The sequence below is a fragment of the Stomoxys calcitrans genome, chromosome 4 (genome assembly GCF_963082655.1).
Source record: "Stomoxys calcitrans chromosome 4, idStoCalc2.1, whole genome shotgun sequence".
NCBI classification, from domain to species: domain Eukaryota; kingdom Metazoa; phylum Arthropoda; class Insecta; order Diptera; family Muscidae; genus Stomoxys; species Stomoxys calcitrans.
Genome location: NC_081555.1, coordinates 6,561,343 through 6,582,606, shown reverse-complemented (window position 1 = coordinate 6,582,606; position 21,264 = coordinate 6,561,343). Strand labels below are relative to the sequence as shown.

Here is a 21,264-nt window from a genome sequence, read left to right as displayed (position 1 = left end):
CACCGTTGGATTCGTGAAGAAAATCTCTTTCCATAGTGGTGCTGGATGAAGCAATACTGTAAAGTTTTCTATGAAAAACATCGCCAAAACCAACGTTTGTTAGGTGCGAAATTTCAAAGTCGTTTTAAAGGCCTAAAACGCTGTAACTCGTTCATTTTTTTGAATTTCGAAAATTTTCAAGCATTCCGCAGTTCGAAATTCGAAGACGATTCGTATAATAAACAGAATTACTTAAAATTTCACATTTTATTTTTTTTGCATTTTTTTAGCAAATGAAAATTTTAAATTTTTGATGCGAAATTTTTTTTTTGAGTTGAGTATGCAGTATTGAAGATTGTGGCAAATAATTCGGTTTAGTGCAACTCCTACGATTTTTCTACAAAAAACAAGCTCAAAATCGCATAATTACGCCCAAAAAATGCAAAAAAATCGACGTGACTTTCAAACTGTCGTAACTTCCTCAGTTTTGCGAACTTCAAAATTCAGAGGACACCGTTGGATTCGTGAAGAAAATCTCTTTCCATAGTGGTGCTGGATAAAGCAATACTGTAAAGTTTTCTATGAAAAACATCGCCAAAACCAACGTTTGTTAGGTGCGAAATTTCAAAGTCGTTTTGAAGGCCTAAAACGCTGTAACTCGTTCATTTTTTTGAATTTCGAAAATTTTCAAGCATTCCGCAGTTCGAAATTCGAAGACGATTCGTATAATAAACAGAATTACTTAAAATTTCACATTTTATTTTTTTTGCATTTTTTTAGCAATTATGAAAATTTTAAATTTTTGATGCGAAATTTTTTTTTGAGTTGAGTATGCAGTATTGAAGATTGTGGCAAATAATTCGGTTTAGTGCAACTCCTACGATTTTTCTACAAAAAACAAGCTCAAAATCGCATAATTGACGCCCAAAAAATGCAAAAAAATCGACGTGACTTTCAAACTGTCGTAACTTCCTCAGTTTTGCGAACTTCAAAATTCAGAGGACACCGTTGGATTCGTGAAGAAAATCTCTTTCCATAGTGGTGCTGGATGAAGCAATACTGTAAAGTTTTCTATGAAAAACATCGCCAAAACCAACGTTTGTTAGGTGCGAAATTTCAAAGTCGTTTTAAAGGCCTAAAACGCTGTAACTCGTTCATTTTTTTGAATTTCGAAAATTTTCAAGCATTCCGCAGTTCGAAATTCGAAGACGATTCGTATAATAAACAGAATTACTTAAAATTTCACATTTTATTTTTTTTGCATTTTTTTAGCAAAGGCTACCCCCTTATGAAAATTTTAAATTTTTGATGCGAAATTTTTTTTTGAGTTGAGTATGCAGTATTGAAGATTGTGGCAAATAATTCGGTTTAGTGCAACTCCTACGATTTTTCTACAAAAAACAAGCTCAAAATCGCATAATTACGCCCAAAAAATGCAAAAAAATCGACGTGACTTTCAAACTGTCGTAACTTCCTCAGTTTTGCGAACTTCAAAATTCAGAGGACACCGTTGGATTCGTGAAGAAAATCTCTTTCCATAGTGGTGCTGGATGAAGCAATACTGTAAAGTTTTCTATGAAAAACATCGCCAATACCAACGTTTGTTAGGTGCGAAATTTCAAAGTCGTTTTGAAGGCCTAAAACGCTGTAACTCGTTCATTTTTTTGAATTTCGAAAATTTTCAAGCATTCCGCAGTTCGAAATTCGAAGACGATTCGTATAATAAACAGAATTACTTAAAATTTCACATTTTATTTTTTTTGCATTTTTTTAGCAAAGGCTACCCCCTTATGAAAATTTTAAATTTTTGATGCGAAATTTTTTTTTGAGTTGAGTATGCAGTATTGAAGATTGTGGCAAATAATTCGGTTTAGTGCAACTCCTACGATTTTTCTACAAAAAACAAGCTCAAAATCGCATAATTGACGCCCAAAAAATGCAAAAAAAATCGACGTGACTTTCAAACTGTCGTAACTTCCTCAGTTTTGCGAACTTCAAAATTCAGAGGACACCGTTGGATTCGTGAAGAAAATCTCTTTCCATAGTGGTGCTGGATGAAGCAATACTGTAAAGTTTTCTATGAAAAACATCGCCAAAACCAACGTTTGTTAGGTGCGAAATTTCAAAGTCGTTTTGAAGGCCTAAAAGTTTTCTATGAAAAACATCGCCAAAACCAACGTTTGTTAGGTGCGAAATTTCAAAGTCGTTTTGAAGGCCTAAAACGCTGTAACTCGTTCATTTTTTTGAATTTCGAAAATTTTCAAGCATTCCGCAGTTCGAAATTCGAAGACGATTCGTATAATAAACAGAATTACTTAAAATTTCACATTTTATTTTTTTTGCATTTTTTTAGCAATTATGAAAATTTTAAATTTTTGATGCGAAATTTTTTTTTGAGTTGAGTATGCAGTATTGAAGATTGTGGCAAATAATTCGGTTTAGTGCAACTCCTACGATTTTTCTACAAAAAACAAGCTCAAAATCGCATAATTGACGCCCAAAAAATGCAAAAAAATCGACGTGACTTTCAAACTGTCGTAACTTCCTCAGTTTTGCGAACTTCAAAATTCAGAGGACACCGTTGGATTCGTGAAGAAAATCTCTTTCCATAGTGGTGCTGGATGAAGCAATACTGTAAAGTTTTCTATGAAAAACATCGCCAAAACCAACGTTTGTTAGGTGCGAAATTTCAAAGTCGTTTTAAAGGCCTAAAACGCTGTAACTCGTTCATTTTTTTGAATTTCGAAAATTTTCAAGCATTCCGCAGTTCGAAATTCGAAGACGATTCGTATAATAAACAGAATTACTTAAAATTTCACATTTTATTTTTTTTGCATTTTTTTAGCAAAGGCTACCCCCTTATGAAAATTTTAAATTTTTGATGCGAAATTTTTTTTTGAGTTGAGTATGCAGTATTGAAGATTGTGGCAAATAATTCGGTTTAGTGCAACTCCTACGATTTTTCTACAAAAAACAAGCTCAAAATCGCATAATTACGCCCAAAAAATGCAAAAAAATCGACGTGACTTTCAAACTGTCGTAACTTCCTCAGTTTTGCGAACTTCAAAATTCAGAGGACACCGTTGGATTCGTGAAGAAAATCTCTTTCCATAGTGGTGCTGGATGAAGCAATACTGTAAAGTTTTCTATGAAAAACATCGCCAATACCAACGTTTGTTAGGTGCGAAATTTCAAAGTCGTTTTGAAGGCCTAAAACGCTGTAACTCGTTCATTTTTTTGAATTTCGAAAATTTTCAAGCATTCCGCAGTTCGAAATTCGAAGACGATTCGTATAATAAACAGAATTACTTAAAATTTCACATTTTATTTTTTTTGCATTTTTTTAGCAAAGGCTACCCCCTTATGAAAATTTTAAATTTTTGATGCGAAATTTTTTTTTGAGTTGAGTATGCAGTATTGAAGATTGTGGCAAATAATTCGGTTTAGTGCAACTCCTACGATTTTTCTACAAAAAACAAGCTCAAAATCGCATAATTGACGCCCAAAAAATGCAAAAAAAATCGACGTGACTTTCAAACTGTCGTAACTTCCTCAGTTTTGCGAACTTCAAAATTCAGAGGACACCGTTGGATTCGTGAAGAAAATCTCTTTCCATAGTGGTGCTGGATGAAGCAATACTGTAAAGTTTTCTATGAAAAACATCGCCAAAACCAACGTTTGTTAGGTGCGAAATTTCAAAGTCGTTTTGAAGGCCTAAAACGCTGTAACTCGTTCATTTTTTTGAATTTCGAAAATTTTCAAGCATTCCGCAGTTCGAAATTCGAAGACGATTCGTATAATAAACAGAATTACTTAAAATTTCACATTTTATTTTTTTTGCATTTTTTTAGCAAAGGCTACCCCCTTATGAAAATTTTAAATTTTTGATGCGAAATTTTTTTTTGAGTTGAGTATGCAGTATTGAAGATTGTGGCAAATAATTCGGTTTAGTGCAACTCCTACGATTTTTCTACAAAAAACAAGCTCAAAATCGCATAATTACGCCCAAAAAATGCAAAAAAATCGACGTGACTTTCAAACTGTCGTAACTTCCTCAGTTTTGCGAACTTCAAAATTCAGAGGACACCGTTGGATTCGTGAAGAAAATCTCTTTCCATAGTGGTGCTGGATGAAGCAATACTGTAAAGTTTTCTATGAAAAACATCGCCAAAACCAACGTTTGTTAGGTGCGAAATTTCAAAGTCGTTTTGAAGGCCTAAAACGCTGTAACTCGTTCATTTTTTTGAATTTCGAAAATTTTCAAGCATTCCGCAGTTCGAAATTCGAAGACGATTCGTATAATAAACAGAATTACTTAAAATTTCACATTTTATTTTTTTTGCATTTTTTTAGCAAAGGCTACCCCCTTATGAAAATTTTAAATTTTTGATGCGAAATTTTTTTTTGAGTTGAGTATGCAGTATTGAAGATTGTGGCAAATAATTCGGTTTAGTGCAACTCCTACGATTTTTCTACAAAAAACAAGCTCAAAATCGCATAATTGACGCCCAAAAAATGCAAAAAAATCGACGTGACTTTCAAACTGTCGTAACTTCCTCAGTTTTGCGAACTTCAAAATTCAGAGGACACCGTTGGATTCGTGAAGAAAATCTCTTTCCATAGTGGTGCTGGATGAAGCAATACTGTAAAGTTTTCTATGAAAAACATCGCCAATACCAACGTTTGTTAGGTGCGAAATTTCAAAGTCGTTTTGAAGGCCTAAAACGCTGTAACTCGTTCATTTTTTTGAATTTCGAAAATTTTCAAGCATTCCGCAGTTCGAAATTCGAAGACAATTCGTATAATAAACAGAATTACTTAAAATTTCACATTTTATTTTTTTTGCATTTTTTTAGCAAAGGCTACCCCCTTATGAAAATTTTAAATTTTTGATGCGAAATTTTTTTTTGAGTTGAGTATGCAGTATTGAAGATTGTGGCAAATAATTCGGTTTAGTGCAACTCCTACGATTTTTCTACAAAAAACAAGCTCAAAATCGCATAATTGACGCCCAAAAAATGCAAAAAAATCGACGTGACTTTCAAACTGTCGTAACTTCCTCAGTTTTGCGAACTTCAAAATTCAGAGGACACCGTTGGATTCGTGAAGAAAATCTCTTTCCATAGTGGTGCTGGATGAAGCAATACTGTAAAGTTTTCTATGAAAAACATCGCCAAAACCAACGTTTGTTAGGTGCGAAATTTCAAAGTCGTTTTAAAGGCCTAAAACGCTGTAACTCGTTCATTTTTTTGAATTTCGAAAATTTTCAAGCATTCCGCAGTTCGAAATTCGAAGACGATTCGTATAATAAACAGAATTACTTAAAAATTCACATTTTATTTTTTTTGCATTTTTTTAGCAAAGGCTACCTACCCCCTTATGAAAATTTTAAATTTTTGATGCGAAATTTTTTTTTGAGTTGAGTATGCAGTATTGAAGATTGTGGCAAATAATTCGGTTTAGTGCAACTCCTACGATTTTTCTACAAAAAACAAGCTCAAAATCGCATAATTGACGCCCAAAAAATGCAAAAAAATCGACGTGACTTTCAAACTGTCGTAACTTCCTCAGTTTTGCGAACTTCAAAATTCAGAGGACACCGTTGGATTCGTGAAGAAAATCTCTTTCCATAGTGGTGCTGGATGAAGCAATACTGTAAAGTTTTCTATGAAAAACATCGCCAAAACCAACGTTTGTTAGGTGCGAAATTTCAAAGTCGTTTTGAAGGCCTAAAACGCTGTAACTCGTTCATTTTTTTGAATTTCGAAAATTTTCAAGCATTCCGCAGTTCGAAATTCGAAGACGATTCGTATAATAAACAGAATTACTTAAAATTTCACATTTTATTTTTTTTGCATTTTTTTAGCAAAGGCTACCCCCTTATGAAAATTTTAAATTTTTGATGCGAAATTTTTTTTTGAGTTGAGTATGCAGTATTGAAGATTGTGGCAAATAATTCGGTTTAGTGCAACTCCTACGATTTTTCTACAAAAAACAAGCTCAAAATCGCATAATTACGCCCAAAAAATGCAAAAAAATCGACGTGACTTTCAAACTGTCGTAACTTCCTCAGTTTTGCGAACTTCAAAATTCAGAGGACACCGTTGGATTCGTGAAGAAAATCTCTTTCCATAGTGGTGCTGGATGAAGCAATACTGTAAAGTTTTCTATGAAAAACATCGCCAAAACCAACGTTTGTTAGGTGCGAAATTTCAAAGTCGTTTTGAAGGCCTAAAACGCTGTAACTCGTTCATTTTTTTGAATTTCGAAAATTTTCAAGCATTCCGCAGTTCGAAATTCGAAGACGATTCGTATAATAAACAGAATTACTTAAAATTTCACATTTTATTTTTTTTGCATTTTTTTAGCAAAGGCTACTCCCTTATGAAAATTTTAAATTTTTGATGCGAAATTTTTTTTTGAGTTGAGTATGCAGTATTGAAGATTGTGGCAAATAATTCGGTTTAGTGCAACTCCTACGATTTTTCTACAAAAAACAAGCTCAAAATCGCATAATTGACGCCCAAAAAATGCAAAAAAATCGACGTGACTTTCAAACTGTCGTAACTTCCTCAGTTTTGCGAACTTCAAAATTCAGAGGACACCGTTGGATTCGTGAAGAAAATCTCTTTCCATAGTGGTGCTGGATGAAGCAATACTGTAAAGTTTTCTATGAAAAACATCGCCAAAACCAACGTTTGTTAGGTGCGAAATTTCAAAGTCGTTTTGAAGGCCTAAAACGCTGTAACTCGTTCATTTTTTTGAATTTCGAAAATTTTCAAGCATTCCGCAGTTCGAAATTCGAAGACGATTCGTATAATAAACAGAATTACTTAAAATTTCACATTTTATTTTTTTGCATTTTTTTAGCAAAGGCTACCCCCTTATCAAAATTTTAAATTTTTGATGCGAAATTTTTTTTTGAGTTGAGTATGCAGTATTGAAGATTGTGGCAAATAATTCGGTTTAGTGCAACTCCTACGATTTTTCTACAAAAAACAAGCTTAAAATCGCATAATTGACGCCCAAAAAATGCAAAAAAAATCGACGTGACTTTCAAACTGTCGTAACTTCCTCAGTTTTGCGAACTTCAAAATTCAGAGGACACCGTTGGATTCGTGAAGAAAATCTCTTTCCATAGTGGTGCTGGATGAAGCAATACTGTAAAGTTTTCTATGAAAAACATAGCCAAAACCAACGTTTGTTAGGTGCGAAATTTCAAAGTCGTTTTAAAGGCCTAAAACGCTGTAACTCGTTCATTTTTTTGAATTTCGAAAATTTTCAAGCATTCCGCAGTTCGAAATTCGAAGACGATTCGTATAATAAACAGAATTACTTAAAATTTCACATTTTATTTTTTTTGCATTTTTTTAGCAAAGGCTACCCCCTTATGAAAATTTTAAATTTTTGATGCGAAATTTTTTTTTGAGTTGAGTATGCAGTATTGAAGATTGTGGCAAATAATTCGGTTTAGTGCAACTCCTACGATTTTTCTACAAAAAACAAGCTCAAAATCGCATAATTGACGCCCAAAAAATGCAAAAAATCGACGTGACTTTCAAACTGTCGTAACTTCCACAGTTTTGCGAACTTCAAAATTCAGAGGACACCGTTGGATTCGTGAAGAAAATCTCTTTCCATAGTGGTGCTGGATGAAGCAATACTGTAAAGTTTTCTATGAAAAACATCGCCAAAACCAACGTTTGTTAGGTGCGAAATTTCAAAGTCGTTTTGAAGGCCTAAAACGCTGTAACTCGTTCATTTTTTTGAATTTCGAAAATTTTCAAGCATTCCGCAGTTCGAAATTCGAAGACGATTCGTATAATAAACAGAATTACTTAAAATTTCACATTTTATTTTTTTTGCATTTTTTTAGCAAAGGCTACCCCCTTATGAAAATTTTAAATTTTTGATGCGAAATTTTTTTTTGAGTTGAGTATGCAGTATTGAAGATTGTGGCAAATAATTCGGTTTAGTGCAACTCCTACGATTTTTCTACAAAAAACAAGCTCAAAATCGCATAATTGACGCCCAAAAAATGCAAAAAAATCGACGTGACTTTCAAACTGTCGTAACTTCCTCAGTTTTGCGAACTTCAAAATTCAGAGGACACCGTTGGATTCGTGAAGAAAATCTCTTTCCATAGTGGTGCTGGATGAAGCAATACTGTAAAGTTTTCTATGAAAAACATCGCCAAAACCAACGTTTGTTAGGTGCGAAATTTCAAAGTCGTTTTAAAGGCCTAAAACGCTGTAACTCGTTCATTTTTTTGAATTTCGAAAATTTTCAAGCATTCCGTAGTTCGAAATTCGAAGACGATTCGTATAATAAACAGAATTACTTAAAATTTCACATTTTATTTTTTTTGCATTTTTTTAGCAAAGGCTACCCCCTTATGAAAATTTTAAATTTTTGATGCGAAATTTTTTTTTGAGTTGAGTATGCAGTATTGAAGATTGTGGCAAATAATTCGGTTTAGTGCATCTCCTACGATTTTTCTACAAAAAACAAGCTCAAAATCGCATAATTACGCCCAAAAAATGCAAAAAAATCGACGTGACTTTCAAACTGTCGTAACTTCCTCAGTTTTGCGAACTTCAAAATTCAGAGGACACCGTTGGATTCGTGAAGAAAATCTCTTTCCATAGTGGTGCTGGATGAAGCAATACTGTAAAGTTTTCTATGAAAAACATCGCCAAAACCAACGTTTGTTAGGTGCGAAATTTCAAAGTCGTTTTGAAGGCCTAAAACGCTGTAACTCGTTAATTTTTTTGAATTTCGAAAATTTTCAAGCATTCCGCAGTTCGAAATTCGAAGACGATTCGTATAATAAACAGAATTACTTAAAATTTCACATTTTATTTTTTTTTGCATTTTTTAGCAAAGGCTACCCTCCTACGATTTTTCTACAAAAAACAAGTTCAAAATCGCATAATTGACGCCCAAAAAAATGCAAAAAAATCGACGTGACTTTCAAACTGACGTAACTTCCTCAGTTTTGCGAACTTCAAAATTCAGAGGACACCGTTGGATTCGTGAAGAAAATCTCTTTCCATAGTGGTGCTGGATGAAGCAATACTGTAAAGTTTTCTATGAAAAACATCTCCAAAACCAACGTTTGTTAGGTGCGAAATTTCAAAGTCGTTTTGAAGGCCTAAAACGCTGTAACTCGTTCATTTTTTTGAATTTCGAAAATTTTCAAGCATTCCGCAGTTCGAAATTCGAAGACGATTCGTATAATAAACAGAATTACTTAAAATTTCACATTTTATTTTTTTTTTGCATCCTATCTTTGTTTCCATTATTTTATATGTTCTATGCATAACGTCGTACTTTTAACATTTGAATTCGCGTTTATAATAATGAAAATTATAACAGTCCCTTATAACGTCCAACAAAAATCTGCTTTAAACTTTCGATACTTACTTATAACCAATTTAATAAAAGTCTAGACCAAAATTTTCTTGTTATTTCAATCTTTATTGCGAAGTATGTAATAAATTTTCTTTCTAAAAATTTTGGAAATATACTAATACATCTAATACACTAAGGATATAGTTGGATATTATCTAAAAAGAATCCTTACTTGTTTCTCTAATTTTATATTTATATGTATATACCTAAAAAATATATATAAAAAACATATATGTTTTTTTGTCTATAGGTTCTAGACATTCTTCATATACCTCGCATCAATCAAGAATCTCGTATACATCACATGGAGATCTGTTGGGTGGCATGGCAGCCATGGGTGCCAGCACAATGACCAAAGAAAGTAAATTGCGCAGTCGCAATACACGCAATCAATCAATAGGTGCGGCCACAAATGGCGGCGGTAGCGCGGGTGGATATCCGGATACCAATCATAAAGAACAACGGGATTATGTAAATATATTGGAGAGAGACTGAAATTGGAAAGATAATTTATTAATTGATTTTATATTCTCTACTTACAGGAAATGGGCCAGGAGTATACCGATGAAGCTGGAAAAATAAAACACCACGACAATCCTTTTATCGAGCCCGTCCAAACTCAAACAGTGGTAGACATGAAAGGTAAGCAAAAAGAAAGTAATGTGGAAACAATAAGCAAAGTTGTCACTAAGTGAAAAACCTGTTTCCATAAGGAAAACTGTCATTGAGCTAATAAACTTTTTCATAAGGAAAAGTGTCATTGTGACTCAATAGCACCTGTCTTGATAAGGAAAATTTCATTTAGTCAATGTAGGTGAATCAATGACCTCATTCCGTAAGGGAAAAAGTCATTGAGACAATGAACTTTTTCTTTAAGAAAAGTGTCTTTTAGTCAGTCTTTAGTCTACAAGGAAAAGGGTCATTGGTAAATGACCTATTTCAATAAGGAAAAGTGTCATAGTGTCAATGGCTATTTTCAATAAGGAAAAGTGTCATTGGATCAATGAGTATTTTCCATAATAAGAGGAGTCATTGATTCAATTATCTTCGTCCATAAGAAAAAGTATCATTCAGTCAATAAACTTCTTCCCCAAAGAAACGTGTAATTAAGTTAATCACATCTTTCCATAATGAAAAGTATCATTGAGTTTATTACTTTTTATCATAAGAAAAAAGGATCATTAAGTCAATGATCTTTTTCCATAAGGAAAAATGTCATTGTGTAAGATACCTTTTTCTATAAGGAAAAGTGTCATTAAGTCAACGACCCTTTTCCATTAGGAAAAGTGTCATCGAGTAAATGACATTTTTCCACGAGGAAAAGTGTCATTGAATAAATGACCTTCTTCCATGAGGAAAGGTATCAACGAGTTAGTGGCCTTTTGCTATAAGGAAAAGTGTCATTAAGTCAATGACCTATTTTCTAAGGGAAAATTGTCATTGAGTCAATGACCTTTTTCACACAGGGAAAAGTGTTCTTGGATCAATGCCCTTTTTCCGCAAGGAAAAGTGCCATGAATCAATGACCTTTTTCTGTAAGGACAAGTGCCATTGACTCAATGACACTTCTGTATAACCTTTTTCCATAAGGAAAAGTGTCATCGCGTCATATTGGTCTGATGCATTATTTAAGTTGAAAGGGACTTTAAGGCTTTAATTTATTGCTAAAGGCAGCCTTTAGCTCTATAATTTTCGTGTCATATCTTTCTTGAGGTTTATCATAATTTTTTACTTTTTGTTCTTCTAGATGTTATGGTCTTAAATGATATCATTGAACAAGCCGCTGGTCGGCATAGTCGTGCTAGTGATCGAGGTGGTAAGCATTGTTTATTTAGCAAAATTTACTAGAATTTTTTTTGTTTGTTTGAAAGAAAAAATGATTTCCCGCTTTATTGTTTGATTGTATGTCTTTTTTAAACAAAAACCAAACTAATACCCTAAATATCCTTATTATCCTTTTTGTAAGGGATAAAAAATGCCTTTGTTTCATTTATTTTCCTTATTTTCTTAATTGTTATTCATTTTTATGTTGTAAATACAATATGAATTTATGTCAAATCAATCAAAAAGCAATTTAAATCGAAGTTTTCGCCATGAATTTCGATAATCTAAACCTCTAACAATACCAAAAAAAAAAACAACTTACTTATTAGCAATTGGTCTGTGTTGTAAATACTATTTTGCGTTTTACTGAAATGTGTTATGATTTTCAAATGATTTTTCATTTTTATTTTCAAAAAAACCCAAATTTGCTATATGTTTTTTTTAGTAAATACAAACAAATTCGTTTCTATGACATGATCTTATAAAAAAATGCATTGGAATGTGTAAATAATTTTGTTTTTTAATACTTTTACCTTTTTTATATTTTTTATCTTTGTGTTGATCATCATTAAAATTCCTCCTTGCTTGTTTAACAAAAATTTCCTTGTCCTAACCTCAAACTTAAAAAAAAAAAATACAATGTTAGCAAATACTAATTTCTTTTGTTTTGGTTAAATGATATGCGTTAAGAATGAGTTTATGTGCCTTTGGTTTTTATGTTTGAAATTTCTTTTCCTTCTCTAAAGCACCAAACTGAGAATTGTAAATTTTCATAAAAAAACTACCCTTCAATTTGAAAGAAAAAAACCAAGCAAAAATTACTGGTCCTTTCCTGTACTTTTTGCCTGCCGTTTTGTTAATGACCCCGATATGAATACCTTAAGGTTTCGTAGTTGAAACTCTAAGCTCTCTCATTCTTAATTTAACCACTTAACGAAATCGAAAGACCAACTAATGTCTATTTTTTTATTTTCCACTATTCTATTCTTGTTTATATTTTTTTATTTGTGTTTCCTCAAACAAGCCTTTAATAACTTTAACTACATATATTTTTCTTTCCTAATTATAAATCCCCTTTTTACAAAATGACTTCTTTGACTCGTCCATTTTTTGCCTTAAACGGTGATGCTATAAAAAATATTTGGAGAACAAAAAAAAATATTTTGTTTTTTCTTGAACGAAAAAATTAAAAAAAAAATCGATAAACTTTTTCATAAACAAAACACATACCTTCACATACTACTATAAACGGATACAACAAAAAAAAACAACAACACAAACTTTCTACAATAAACTATCATTGTAAAACCATTTCTACTCTCCCACTCACTAAACTTTTACTATCTACCTAAACTCTAAAACCTAACTATTTCGAACGATCCCATCAGTCTACCAAACAACCCAAACCCAAGTTCAGTTCAGTTAAACTCGATATTTTTTTTAGTTTTGATAACCGTAGTTAAATGCCAAACGACACCATTAACCAACCAACCAACCACAACATCAAAACCTACAACAAGATAAATAGCAAAATAAAAGCTCAGTTCAGCAAACTTAAATGCTTCAAACAACTGCACCAGCTTTAAGCAGTTTTCAGTTCATAAAACAATCAATCAATCAATGGAAAAAATCAAACACCCACCCAACCACCCTTCACACTTAAAACCTACTAAAACACCATTAACTATTCGTTTAAGCCACCCAAAAACAAAAGCAGAAAAAAGTGAAATCAATCAAAAAGTTGCTGCTACTCTGGCTCCTTTCATATTTAAATCACCATTTCGATATCAAAAACCAAACCCAAAAGCTCGTTTAAGCCTAAAATCTCAGCTTCATTTTGTTTCTTTGTTTTTATGAAAACGAAAAATTCATTCATGCTGCCCCTGTGATTTTTTGCGTTTTGTTTCATTTTTATACAACGAAAATTTAATAAGCCAATTATTAGTTTTGTTTTTATTCAATTCTCTTTAAAACTTACGTTTGACTCTCAATTAATTGTTAATGTTAGTTCAGAACGTAGCTACCAAACTTAGTTGCATGCCTTTTTTTAGTAGTTTTCAAAATTCTTGTAAAACAAAAAATCCTCAATTCTTAGAGATTTGCCTTTAAAGCATGCTTCTTTTTTTGGAAAAAAACAAAAATAAAAACTCCTTAAAAAGAAAAGACAACAATAAACAAACACAAAATATATATGTAATTTTGTGAAGCATAGCCCTAGAAATTTCGGAATTTGTATAAACAAAAATACTACAGTTGAAGAGATTAGGCATTAATAAAGTATAAAAAAAACTTCATAGTATCTAAAAGTGAACGATGCAGATATTTCCAGGCTTTCAATAAGTAAAAACCACGTTTAAATAATCCTTTAAAAATGATTTTATATTTATGAATTAGTTCAATAACAAACGAAAATAAATAACTACAATTCTATTTTAGTTTACTTTAACTCTTCTGTAACCTTGTTCGATGATTCTCAAAACCTGTTTTTATGTTTAGTGATGGAAGTGAGGAAAAATTTGCTTAATGATGAAATAAGAAAATAGAAACATTATAACGAATTATCATACAGGGTGGCTGATGAAAGCCGCTACCAAAAAAAAATGTAATAACTTTTTTTCTATTTAATAATAATAATTTAATAATTAATTTAATTAATTAATTAATTAATTTAATTAATAATAATTTAATAATTAATTTAATAATTTAATTTAACATGAATAAAAGAAAAATGTATTCCATACACCGAAAAAAAAATGTAGCAATATTCATCATTGTAGCAATATTCATCAGCCACCCTGTATATCTACCTCAAACATTTCATGAAAAATCCAATAAGACATTTTGTTATTATTGACTATATTTGACAATTTCAATATTTAAAATTTTTAATGAACGAATTGCAAATGCCATTAGCATTTTGGTCGCAAACACATGGAAAGACAGATATAGATGAACACGGAACTGAAACTAACGACATAATAATCTATCACGGAGCTTAAACTTGAATCGGATAGCACTCATTGATAAGGGGGTTACCTTTTATATTTCGGATTGCAAATGCCATCAGCATTTTGGTCGCAAAGACATGGACAGAGAGATATAAAAGAACACGACAATTTCGGCTTAGGATGTTATTCTGAAACTAACGACATAATAATCTATCACTGAGCTTAAACTTGAATCGAATCACACTCATTGTTACGGGGGTTGCCTTTTATATTTCGGGATTAGAGAACACAAAAACAAATATTAATCATTGAAAATCGCTTCATTGTTTTTCAAAATATTCCTCATTAAGATCTATGTATACACTTTTGCATGCGTTTGAGCCAATTTTCGAAGTACTTTTGCCACTCTGATTGAGGTATCTTCAAAACATACATTCTGAATGCGTCAACCGCTTCTTCATGTGTCAAAAAACGTTGACCACTCATTTTACTTTTTACGTGCGAGAATAAAAAGAAGTCATGCGGTGCCAAGACAGGACCATATGGCAGATGACTCATCAAATCGATGTTTTGATTTCTTAAAAATGCAGTTATTTCGTATTCTTGGAGCGTTTCTTTCGACCAATCGACACGAGCCTTTTTTTTAGGCGACTGACAAATTGTGTGGGATCCAATGCGAACAATTTTTTTTGACGGTCAAATGTTCATGCAATATTGAATGTATGCTGTTCCCACTAATGCCTAAGGTTGTCTCAATTTCACATGACGATCTTGCAATAGCAGTTGGCGCACAGCATCAATGATTTTCTGAACAACATATGATTTTGGGCAATCTTCATGAACTACGACCTCGGTTGAATTCACCATGCCATCGATAAACACTGGTCCTTGTTGGAGCTTCATCGCTAAAAATTGAATTAAGATCATCAAGTTACTATAAACAACAAAAATATCGCTCGTATGTCAAAACGTTCTGAGTATGTATAACCTCAAAAATGTCAAGCTTTATAATAGAACTGTCAGCTGACAGATTGCCACACAATATTTGTCCAATCCCTGAATGTAAAAGGATACCCTCGTATGTGCATGGTAGAATAAAATACAAGGTAGCGTCACTAGTCCATCGTTCCACTGAATTGGCGTACACATTTCAATTAATCTTAATGACAAACTGTAATTTAAAATTATAATTTAAATCTGTTTTCGATTCTGAAAAAAATGTGTCACAAATGTTGCACTTATATGGGACAACAGTAAGGAACTATCGTCCCAGCCCTCTCATAGTGTTACACTTTTTGCATTCTCTTTCGAACAGGTTCATATGTTCATATGTCGTCATTTCGACCAAATAATAGGTAATAGATAGGATAGATAGAAGGCAAGGCATCTAATATGCCGTTAGCTAAATAAAGCGCGTTCACTCTCTGCACCTTTTTATATTTACTCTTAATATTACGCCGCTTTTTTCCAAATATTCAACAAATTTTGTCTTCTTCTGTTGAAACATAATTTGCTTGAATGATTACCGCTGAGTTTAAGTGCGACTTGGCACGGTGTAAGATATACAAAATTTGCCACTCTCTGTAGGCCATTACATCATTACAAACGAACCACCCACCCAGTGGTGGGGTTACATTTTTTGGACAAACGAACACATAATTTCGATTTCAATGCAACAATAGAAATCAACTTGTCTTTATCTATATCTATAATCGTTTTAGTTTTCCATTCCCCGATGAAGATTACCGGCGGTAATCGAAATATTGGAAAAATTTTAAATAAAACAATTAATAAAAAAAAACACCGACATCCGTCACCGTCAGCGTGGGAATGCTTCAGGGTCTTGTCGTCTTCGCCACTTACGCTGTCACTTGCAGCACCCATTCTGTATTAGTGTCCCCGTAGTTCTATGTGTTCTGAAAGCTTTGCTCATCAACTTTTACACTCCCTCGTTTTGTAACGATCCGGTTCTCCCTAGAGGATTTTAGGTTTAAGTTGCAGTTGCAATTCAAACTCACTCACTTAGCCTACTCGTTCTCGTGATATCACAGGAACAGGAGAAGAAGAGAAGTTCCTTCCTTTGAACCATCTAGATCGCTTAAAAAAGCCCAACAACTTGTGAATGTTCACACCCTCTAAATAAGACAAGTTCTCAAAGCAATAAAAACCTAAAGTGGAGCAGGAGAAGGAGTGCCATTGCAGGACACACACATCAGATGTTCTGCAGTCTTTTCTTCCTCGAAGCCCTCACAACTACGGCAAATTCGTTACTGGCAACCTTTAGTCTTTCAGCATATTTTTCAATCCGACAGTGGCCTGCCATGATGGACACAATAACTGAGATGCCTGTTCTAGCAAGCGACAGCAAAGCGTTAACCTATTAAAGTCTATGTTAGGCCAGGATTAGGAAGGGATAACCACCACTGAAATTTTTTTCTGGCTTTCAACGTCAAAGGCGGTGGCCTCAACCAAATCTCATTATAATCGGATGAAATTTAAGGCTGTTTGTCTGGGGGTTGTTTATTTATTTATTGACCTATCTGGGTGGGATGGATGAAAGTTGAGGCTTATTGGGGTTAAATAAGTCAAAACCGGCAATTGGATTGTTTATGGGCTATATAAATTTATAGGCCTATTTTGCTGGAATTCCGAGGAATTTGTTGGAGAGCACAAGTACTATACGTATAAAATCTGGTGAAATTATAGTCTTCTAGGAGCTCAAGAAGTCAGATCCGGTGATTTAAACCGATATGACCCATTTGCAATCCCTAACGAACTTCATTAATAAAATAATGTGTGCGAAATTATAACGAATATCAACATTCGTTCGAATGCTTTCGAGATTTTGACAGACGTTCAGAAGGACGGACATGCCTAGAGCAACACAGAATGTTAAAACGATCATAAATACATATAAACTCGTACCCTAAAGTTAGAAGATCAATACTTCGAGATGTTCAAACGGACTGACTAGATTAGTATACCCCCAAACTATGATGGTGGGATAACAAGTAAACACGCATAAAATTTTCCCCAGTCATGCAAATGCAAATTTGCCCATTAACGAATGTATGGCAATAAAAAGTAGATTGATTTATTCTTTCGAATGCTATTGGTATTTCCAAAGGGGACGGACATTGTTACATCCCTATTTCGAGGCGATTTGAGCCATCTGCAGTCCCTAAAGACCTATTTAGGCAATAAAAAGTAGATTGGTTTAATCTTTCGAATGCTATTGGGATTTCCAAAGGGGACGAACATTGTTAAATCCCTACTTCGAGGTGGAAAAACAGAGTGGCTAAACTTCTGATAAGAGCTATCATCCTATGGTGGTGAATATAAAATTTAAAAATAATTCGTCAATATAGATACCTAATATTCGAATGTTTTAACTTAAATTGCTTGAATTTCTTTAATGTGAACTTTGTTGTCTTAAAATGGTTACATCTCCCTATTCTACATGTATCTACTTACGATTTACTTACCTTCAGGGACATCATTGATCTCTGGTTGTTTGAAGTGAATTGTTGCTTACCAGAAAACGGTTTCTTCAATCATATTGTATGGGAATTTCTGAAAATAATGCAATAAAAGAATCATCGAAAAAGGTACCAGAATAAGGTTTCAGACAATATTTACCATGCTTATAAATATCATTGAAATTAGGTCCAGGACTGTTAGTTTCCTCTTCTCAGCAAAGTTTATTATGCTACTAGAAAGAAAGAGATAATTTTTTGATTAACCCAATTTGTATTAAGAGGAGAAATAAAATTTTTATTAATACATATATAAGATTAAAACTTAAGGTTAAAAATACAAAAAAAAAAAATTTATGGACTTTATATTTAAATTAAATATATTTCAACGTTATAGTAAAAATTAAACAATAAAAATTCCGCTGGAGTATATTCTACTTAGTAGCAAGTCTTTAAATAAAGTAGCGTATTGTTTCAATCATATTGTCCTGTACAGGACCAGTAGAAATAAATAGAATCTGTATACCGCATTGAAAAGTGCCTAAGCACGTATTTGTAGTCAATTGCTATCTCTTTTGTAGAGTTACTTAAATTTAGGAAAAGTATTCGGCTGAATAATGGTGTTTAATTATAGCCGTAATATAGTTTTAGGAAAATTTATTCACCGAAAAAAATCAAAGCGTTTGTATATGGTGTTAGGCTTTTGTTCACACAATCGATAGAGAAAGTATTTAGCTCTGTATTCGCCAACCCTTATTGAAACACAAAACGTTGTTAGTTTAGTCGAAAAACCTTGTAGCATTGAGCCTAGAGCAACTATAATCTTGTAGTAGTACTCGTTCACTTGTTCCTTATATTCCCCTTGCCTCCAATTTCAAGCCTTTAAATGTGTTGTGTGTATTCTTTTAAAAAAAAAAACAGTAAATTAGTAAAACAGCCGCTTAGCTAAACTATTTTTTGTAAGCCTCGTTAACTCTTAATGTGTGTTGAGCATTAGTTTTGTTGTTAGAACAATTGTCAATGTCACCCCCACCTGAAAATAAAATTTCAAAAAAAATCTAAACAATTTGTGTGAAATGTGTTTTGCGCTAGAGTTTTTGCCACTATCAATCTAACCCCCTTTTCTACAAAAAAAAAAAAAAAAACAAAGAGATAAGAACAAAGAGATAAGAACAAAAAGAGGGTCTCTTTGGTACACTCTCTCACGTTCTGTTACTCTTTCTAAAGCTCGTTATAAATGTTTGCCTCCTTTTAATTAGAAAACCAAGCAAGAAAAAAAATGCTAAAACTAATCTTTAAACGTAAAGCAAAGAGAATAATTTTGCCTTGAAATTAAATTGACATTATTTAGAAATCGAAGTTGAAACAAAAACTGGCAGAGTCAAAGTATGTCAAAATTCACTAATGCCAAATTGTACGATTCAGTCTCCGTTTACTATTTTCCCACAGAGGACGATGACGAAGATGGTCCCACATTTAAGGACATAGCCCTCGAGTATATACTGAAAGGCATAGAGATCTTTTGTGTATGGGACTGTTGTTGGGTGTGGTTAAAATTTCAGGAATGGGTATCATTCATTGTGTTCGATCCCTTTGTGGAACTCTTTATTACGCTGTGTATTGTGGTCAATACAATGTTTATGGCCATGGATCATCATGACATGAACCCAGAATTGGAAAAGGTTCTCAAAAGTGGTAACTACGTAAGTATAAGCAGCAGCAGGAAAAATGATTCATGCATATGATTGGAGTATAAATATTTTCCCTTATTTTCTAGTTCTTTACTGCCACATTCGCCATTGAAGCCAGCATGAAACTCATGGCCATGAGTCCGAAATACTACTTTCAAGAGGGCTGGAACATTTTCGATTTCATTATCGTTGCCTTGTCTTTACTGGAGCTGGGCCTGGAGGGAGTCCAGGGCTTGTCCGTGTTAAGAAGTTTCCGTTTGGTAAGATTTTCTTGGTCTTAACATAATTTACATGTCTCCTCCCTATATTTTGCAGCAAAAAGAAACGTTTTAAAATAAGACACAAAAAAACCAAAAAATCCCTTAACAAAAATCAGAATATCCTATGTAACTGACTAACTGATTCACCCACTTACACCTCACTAACTGTAACGCCAAATTCCAGCTTCGTGTTTTCAAATTAGCCAAATCTTGGCCCACCCTTAACTTATTGATATCCATCATGGGCCGCACGGTGGGCGCCTTAGGCAATTTGACCTTCGTCTTGTGTATCATTATCTTCATATTCGCCGTCATGGGCATGCAATTGTTTGGCAAAAACTATACAGGTATTAAGGAGAAAACGCCAATATGCCACCAGCGTTATAATAGCCACAAAATATTCCAATTTTCCTACAATGCCTATTTTGAAACTTTTTTGATTAAAACAACTACAATCAAACTACAATTTTTTTCCTTAACGACTCACGTTATTTTTTCCAACAATATATTGTCAAGAACAATCGAAAAGCTTAAAGCACGTTTACTATATACATACATATCTATCAGAATTATTAATTAACAATTTTATATATATACATATATTACATATAGTTGAGAGCCCTTTTGACACCCCCCATATTTTTAACCTTAGCTGGATTTATCCTTTGAAATAAGAGCAGAGATAAAGCAAATGCCTTGCTTTCAAGTTCTCTTTTTTATGGTCCTTTAATTTTTTGTTTCCCAAAGCAAACTGCCTTCATGTCTCACTATGTATGGGCATGAGAAAACTGCGCCTATTCTGATTTTTAACTTTAACCCTTACCGGATAATATATATGTATATTTTCTAAATAATCTTTAATTTAATGATAATTTTTCTTTTTAATAATTTTTTCCATATTTTTTTTACATATTATATATATATAAACAAACCAACTCAACTTTTCCTACGCTTTGCCCGGCTTCTATTTAAAACAAAAATCAAAAACCTATATCAAACAAAAAACCTGTGCAATTAATTTCGTATTTAAACACCACTGCCACATCTTTAAAAACAAAAATACCCAAAAAAAAAACCCACCATCATTATCTGTAACTTTGGGCTCATCCACCAATCAACCAACCAATATATCAATATCAAATCATCATCTTCAACAACAACAGCTTCGTGTATTTAAATTGGCAAAATCTTGGCCCACCCTGAATTTACTCATTTCAATTATGGGCCGGACTATGGGTGCATTGGGTAATCTAACATTTGTACTTTGCATTATCATCTTCATCTTTGCCGTTATGGGAATGCAACTTTTCGGAAAGAACTATATTGGTAAGTAGATATTATAACCATATTATAAGATCAGAGTTCAAAGATCAACGTTAAGGGAATATGTAGAGCAAAGAGGACTGGCTTTGTAGTGGAAGAGTGTAAGCCATATCCATTATGAAGTTTTATAAAAAAAAGAATTATTAAAAGAAACTATAACTCATGAGTTGTAGCAAAAATATCTATACATTGATGGTTATATTGATACATGTTGTATATTTTACATATCTTAGAATAATTTTGTAGAAGGCTGTTTTTTTAGTCGTTAACATTTCGTTACCCCCGACATAAAATACAAGGATACATATTCAACATTACAGTTAACGATAATACTTTAACAAGTTTGTAG

At 32.9% G+C, this 21,264-nt stretch overlaps 1 protein-coding gene and 1 long non-coding RNA gene across 43 annotated transcripts in view; one reads left to right on the top strand and one right to left on the bottom strand.

The window, feature by feature from the left end:
• The window catches only part of LOC106082769 (uncharacterized), a 241,901-nt gene that overhangs the window by 135,297 nt on the left and 85,340 nt on the right, over positions 1-21,264 (bottom strand). For 2 of the 3 annotated variants that reach the window (XR_009398085.1, XR_009398086.1), the window contains 3 exons: positions 17,805-17,877; positions 17,651-17,738; positions 14,069-15,070 (listed from right to left, as the gene is read on the bottom strand). This is a non-coding gene — a long non-coding RNA (uncharacterized LOC106082769). Of the gene's footprint in view, positions 1-14,068; positions 15,071-17,650; positions 17,739-17,804; positions 17,878-21,264 lie in introns of those variants that run through there. The other variant, XR_009398087.1, reaches the window with a different exon arrangement.
• LOC106082698 (sodium channel protein para) overlaps positions 1-21,264 on the top strand; it is a 240,220-nt gene that overhangs the window by 143,663 nt on the left and 75,293 nt on the right. For 24 of the 40 annotated variants that reach the window (XM_059367549.1, XM_059367548.1, XM_059367574.1 and 21 more), the window contains 6 exons: positions 9,644-9,864; positions 9,936-10,035; positions 11,141-11,209; positions 19,067-19,344; positions 19,419-19,592; positions 20,756-20,918. In XM_059367549.1, coding sequence (XP_059223532.1) covers positions 9,644-9,864; positions 9,936-10,035; positions 11,141-11,209; positions 19,067-19,344; positions 19,419-19,592; positions 20,756-20,918 — 1,005 coding nt within the window. The remainder of the gene's footprint in view (positions 1-9,643; positions 9,865-9,935; positions 10,036-11,140; positions 11,210-19,066; positions 19,345-19,418; positions 19,593-20,755; positions 20,919-21,264) is intronic. The other 16 variants (XM_059367567.1, XM_059367563.1, XM_059367559.1 and 13 more) reach the window with 1 other exon arrangement.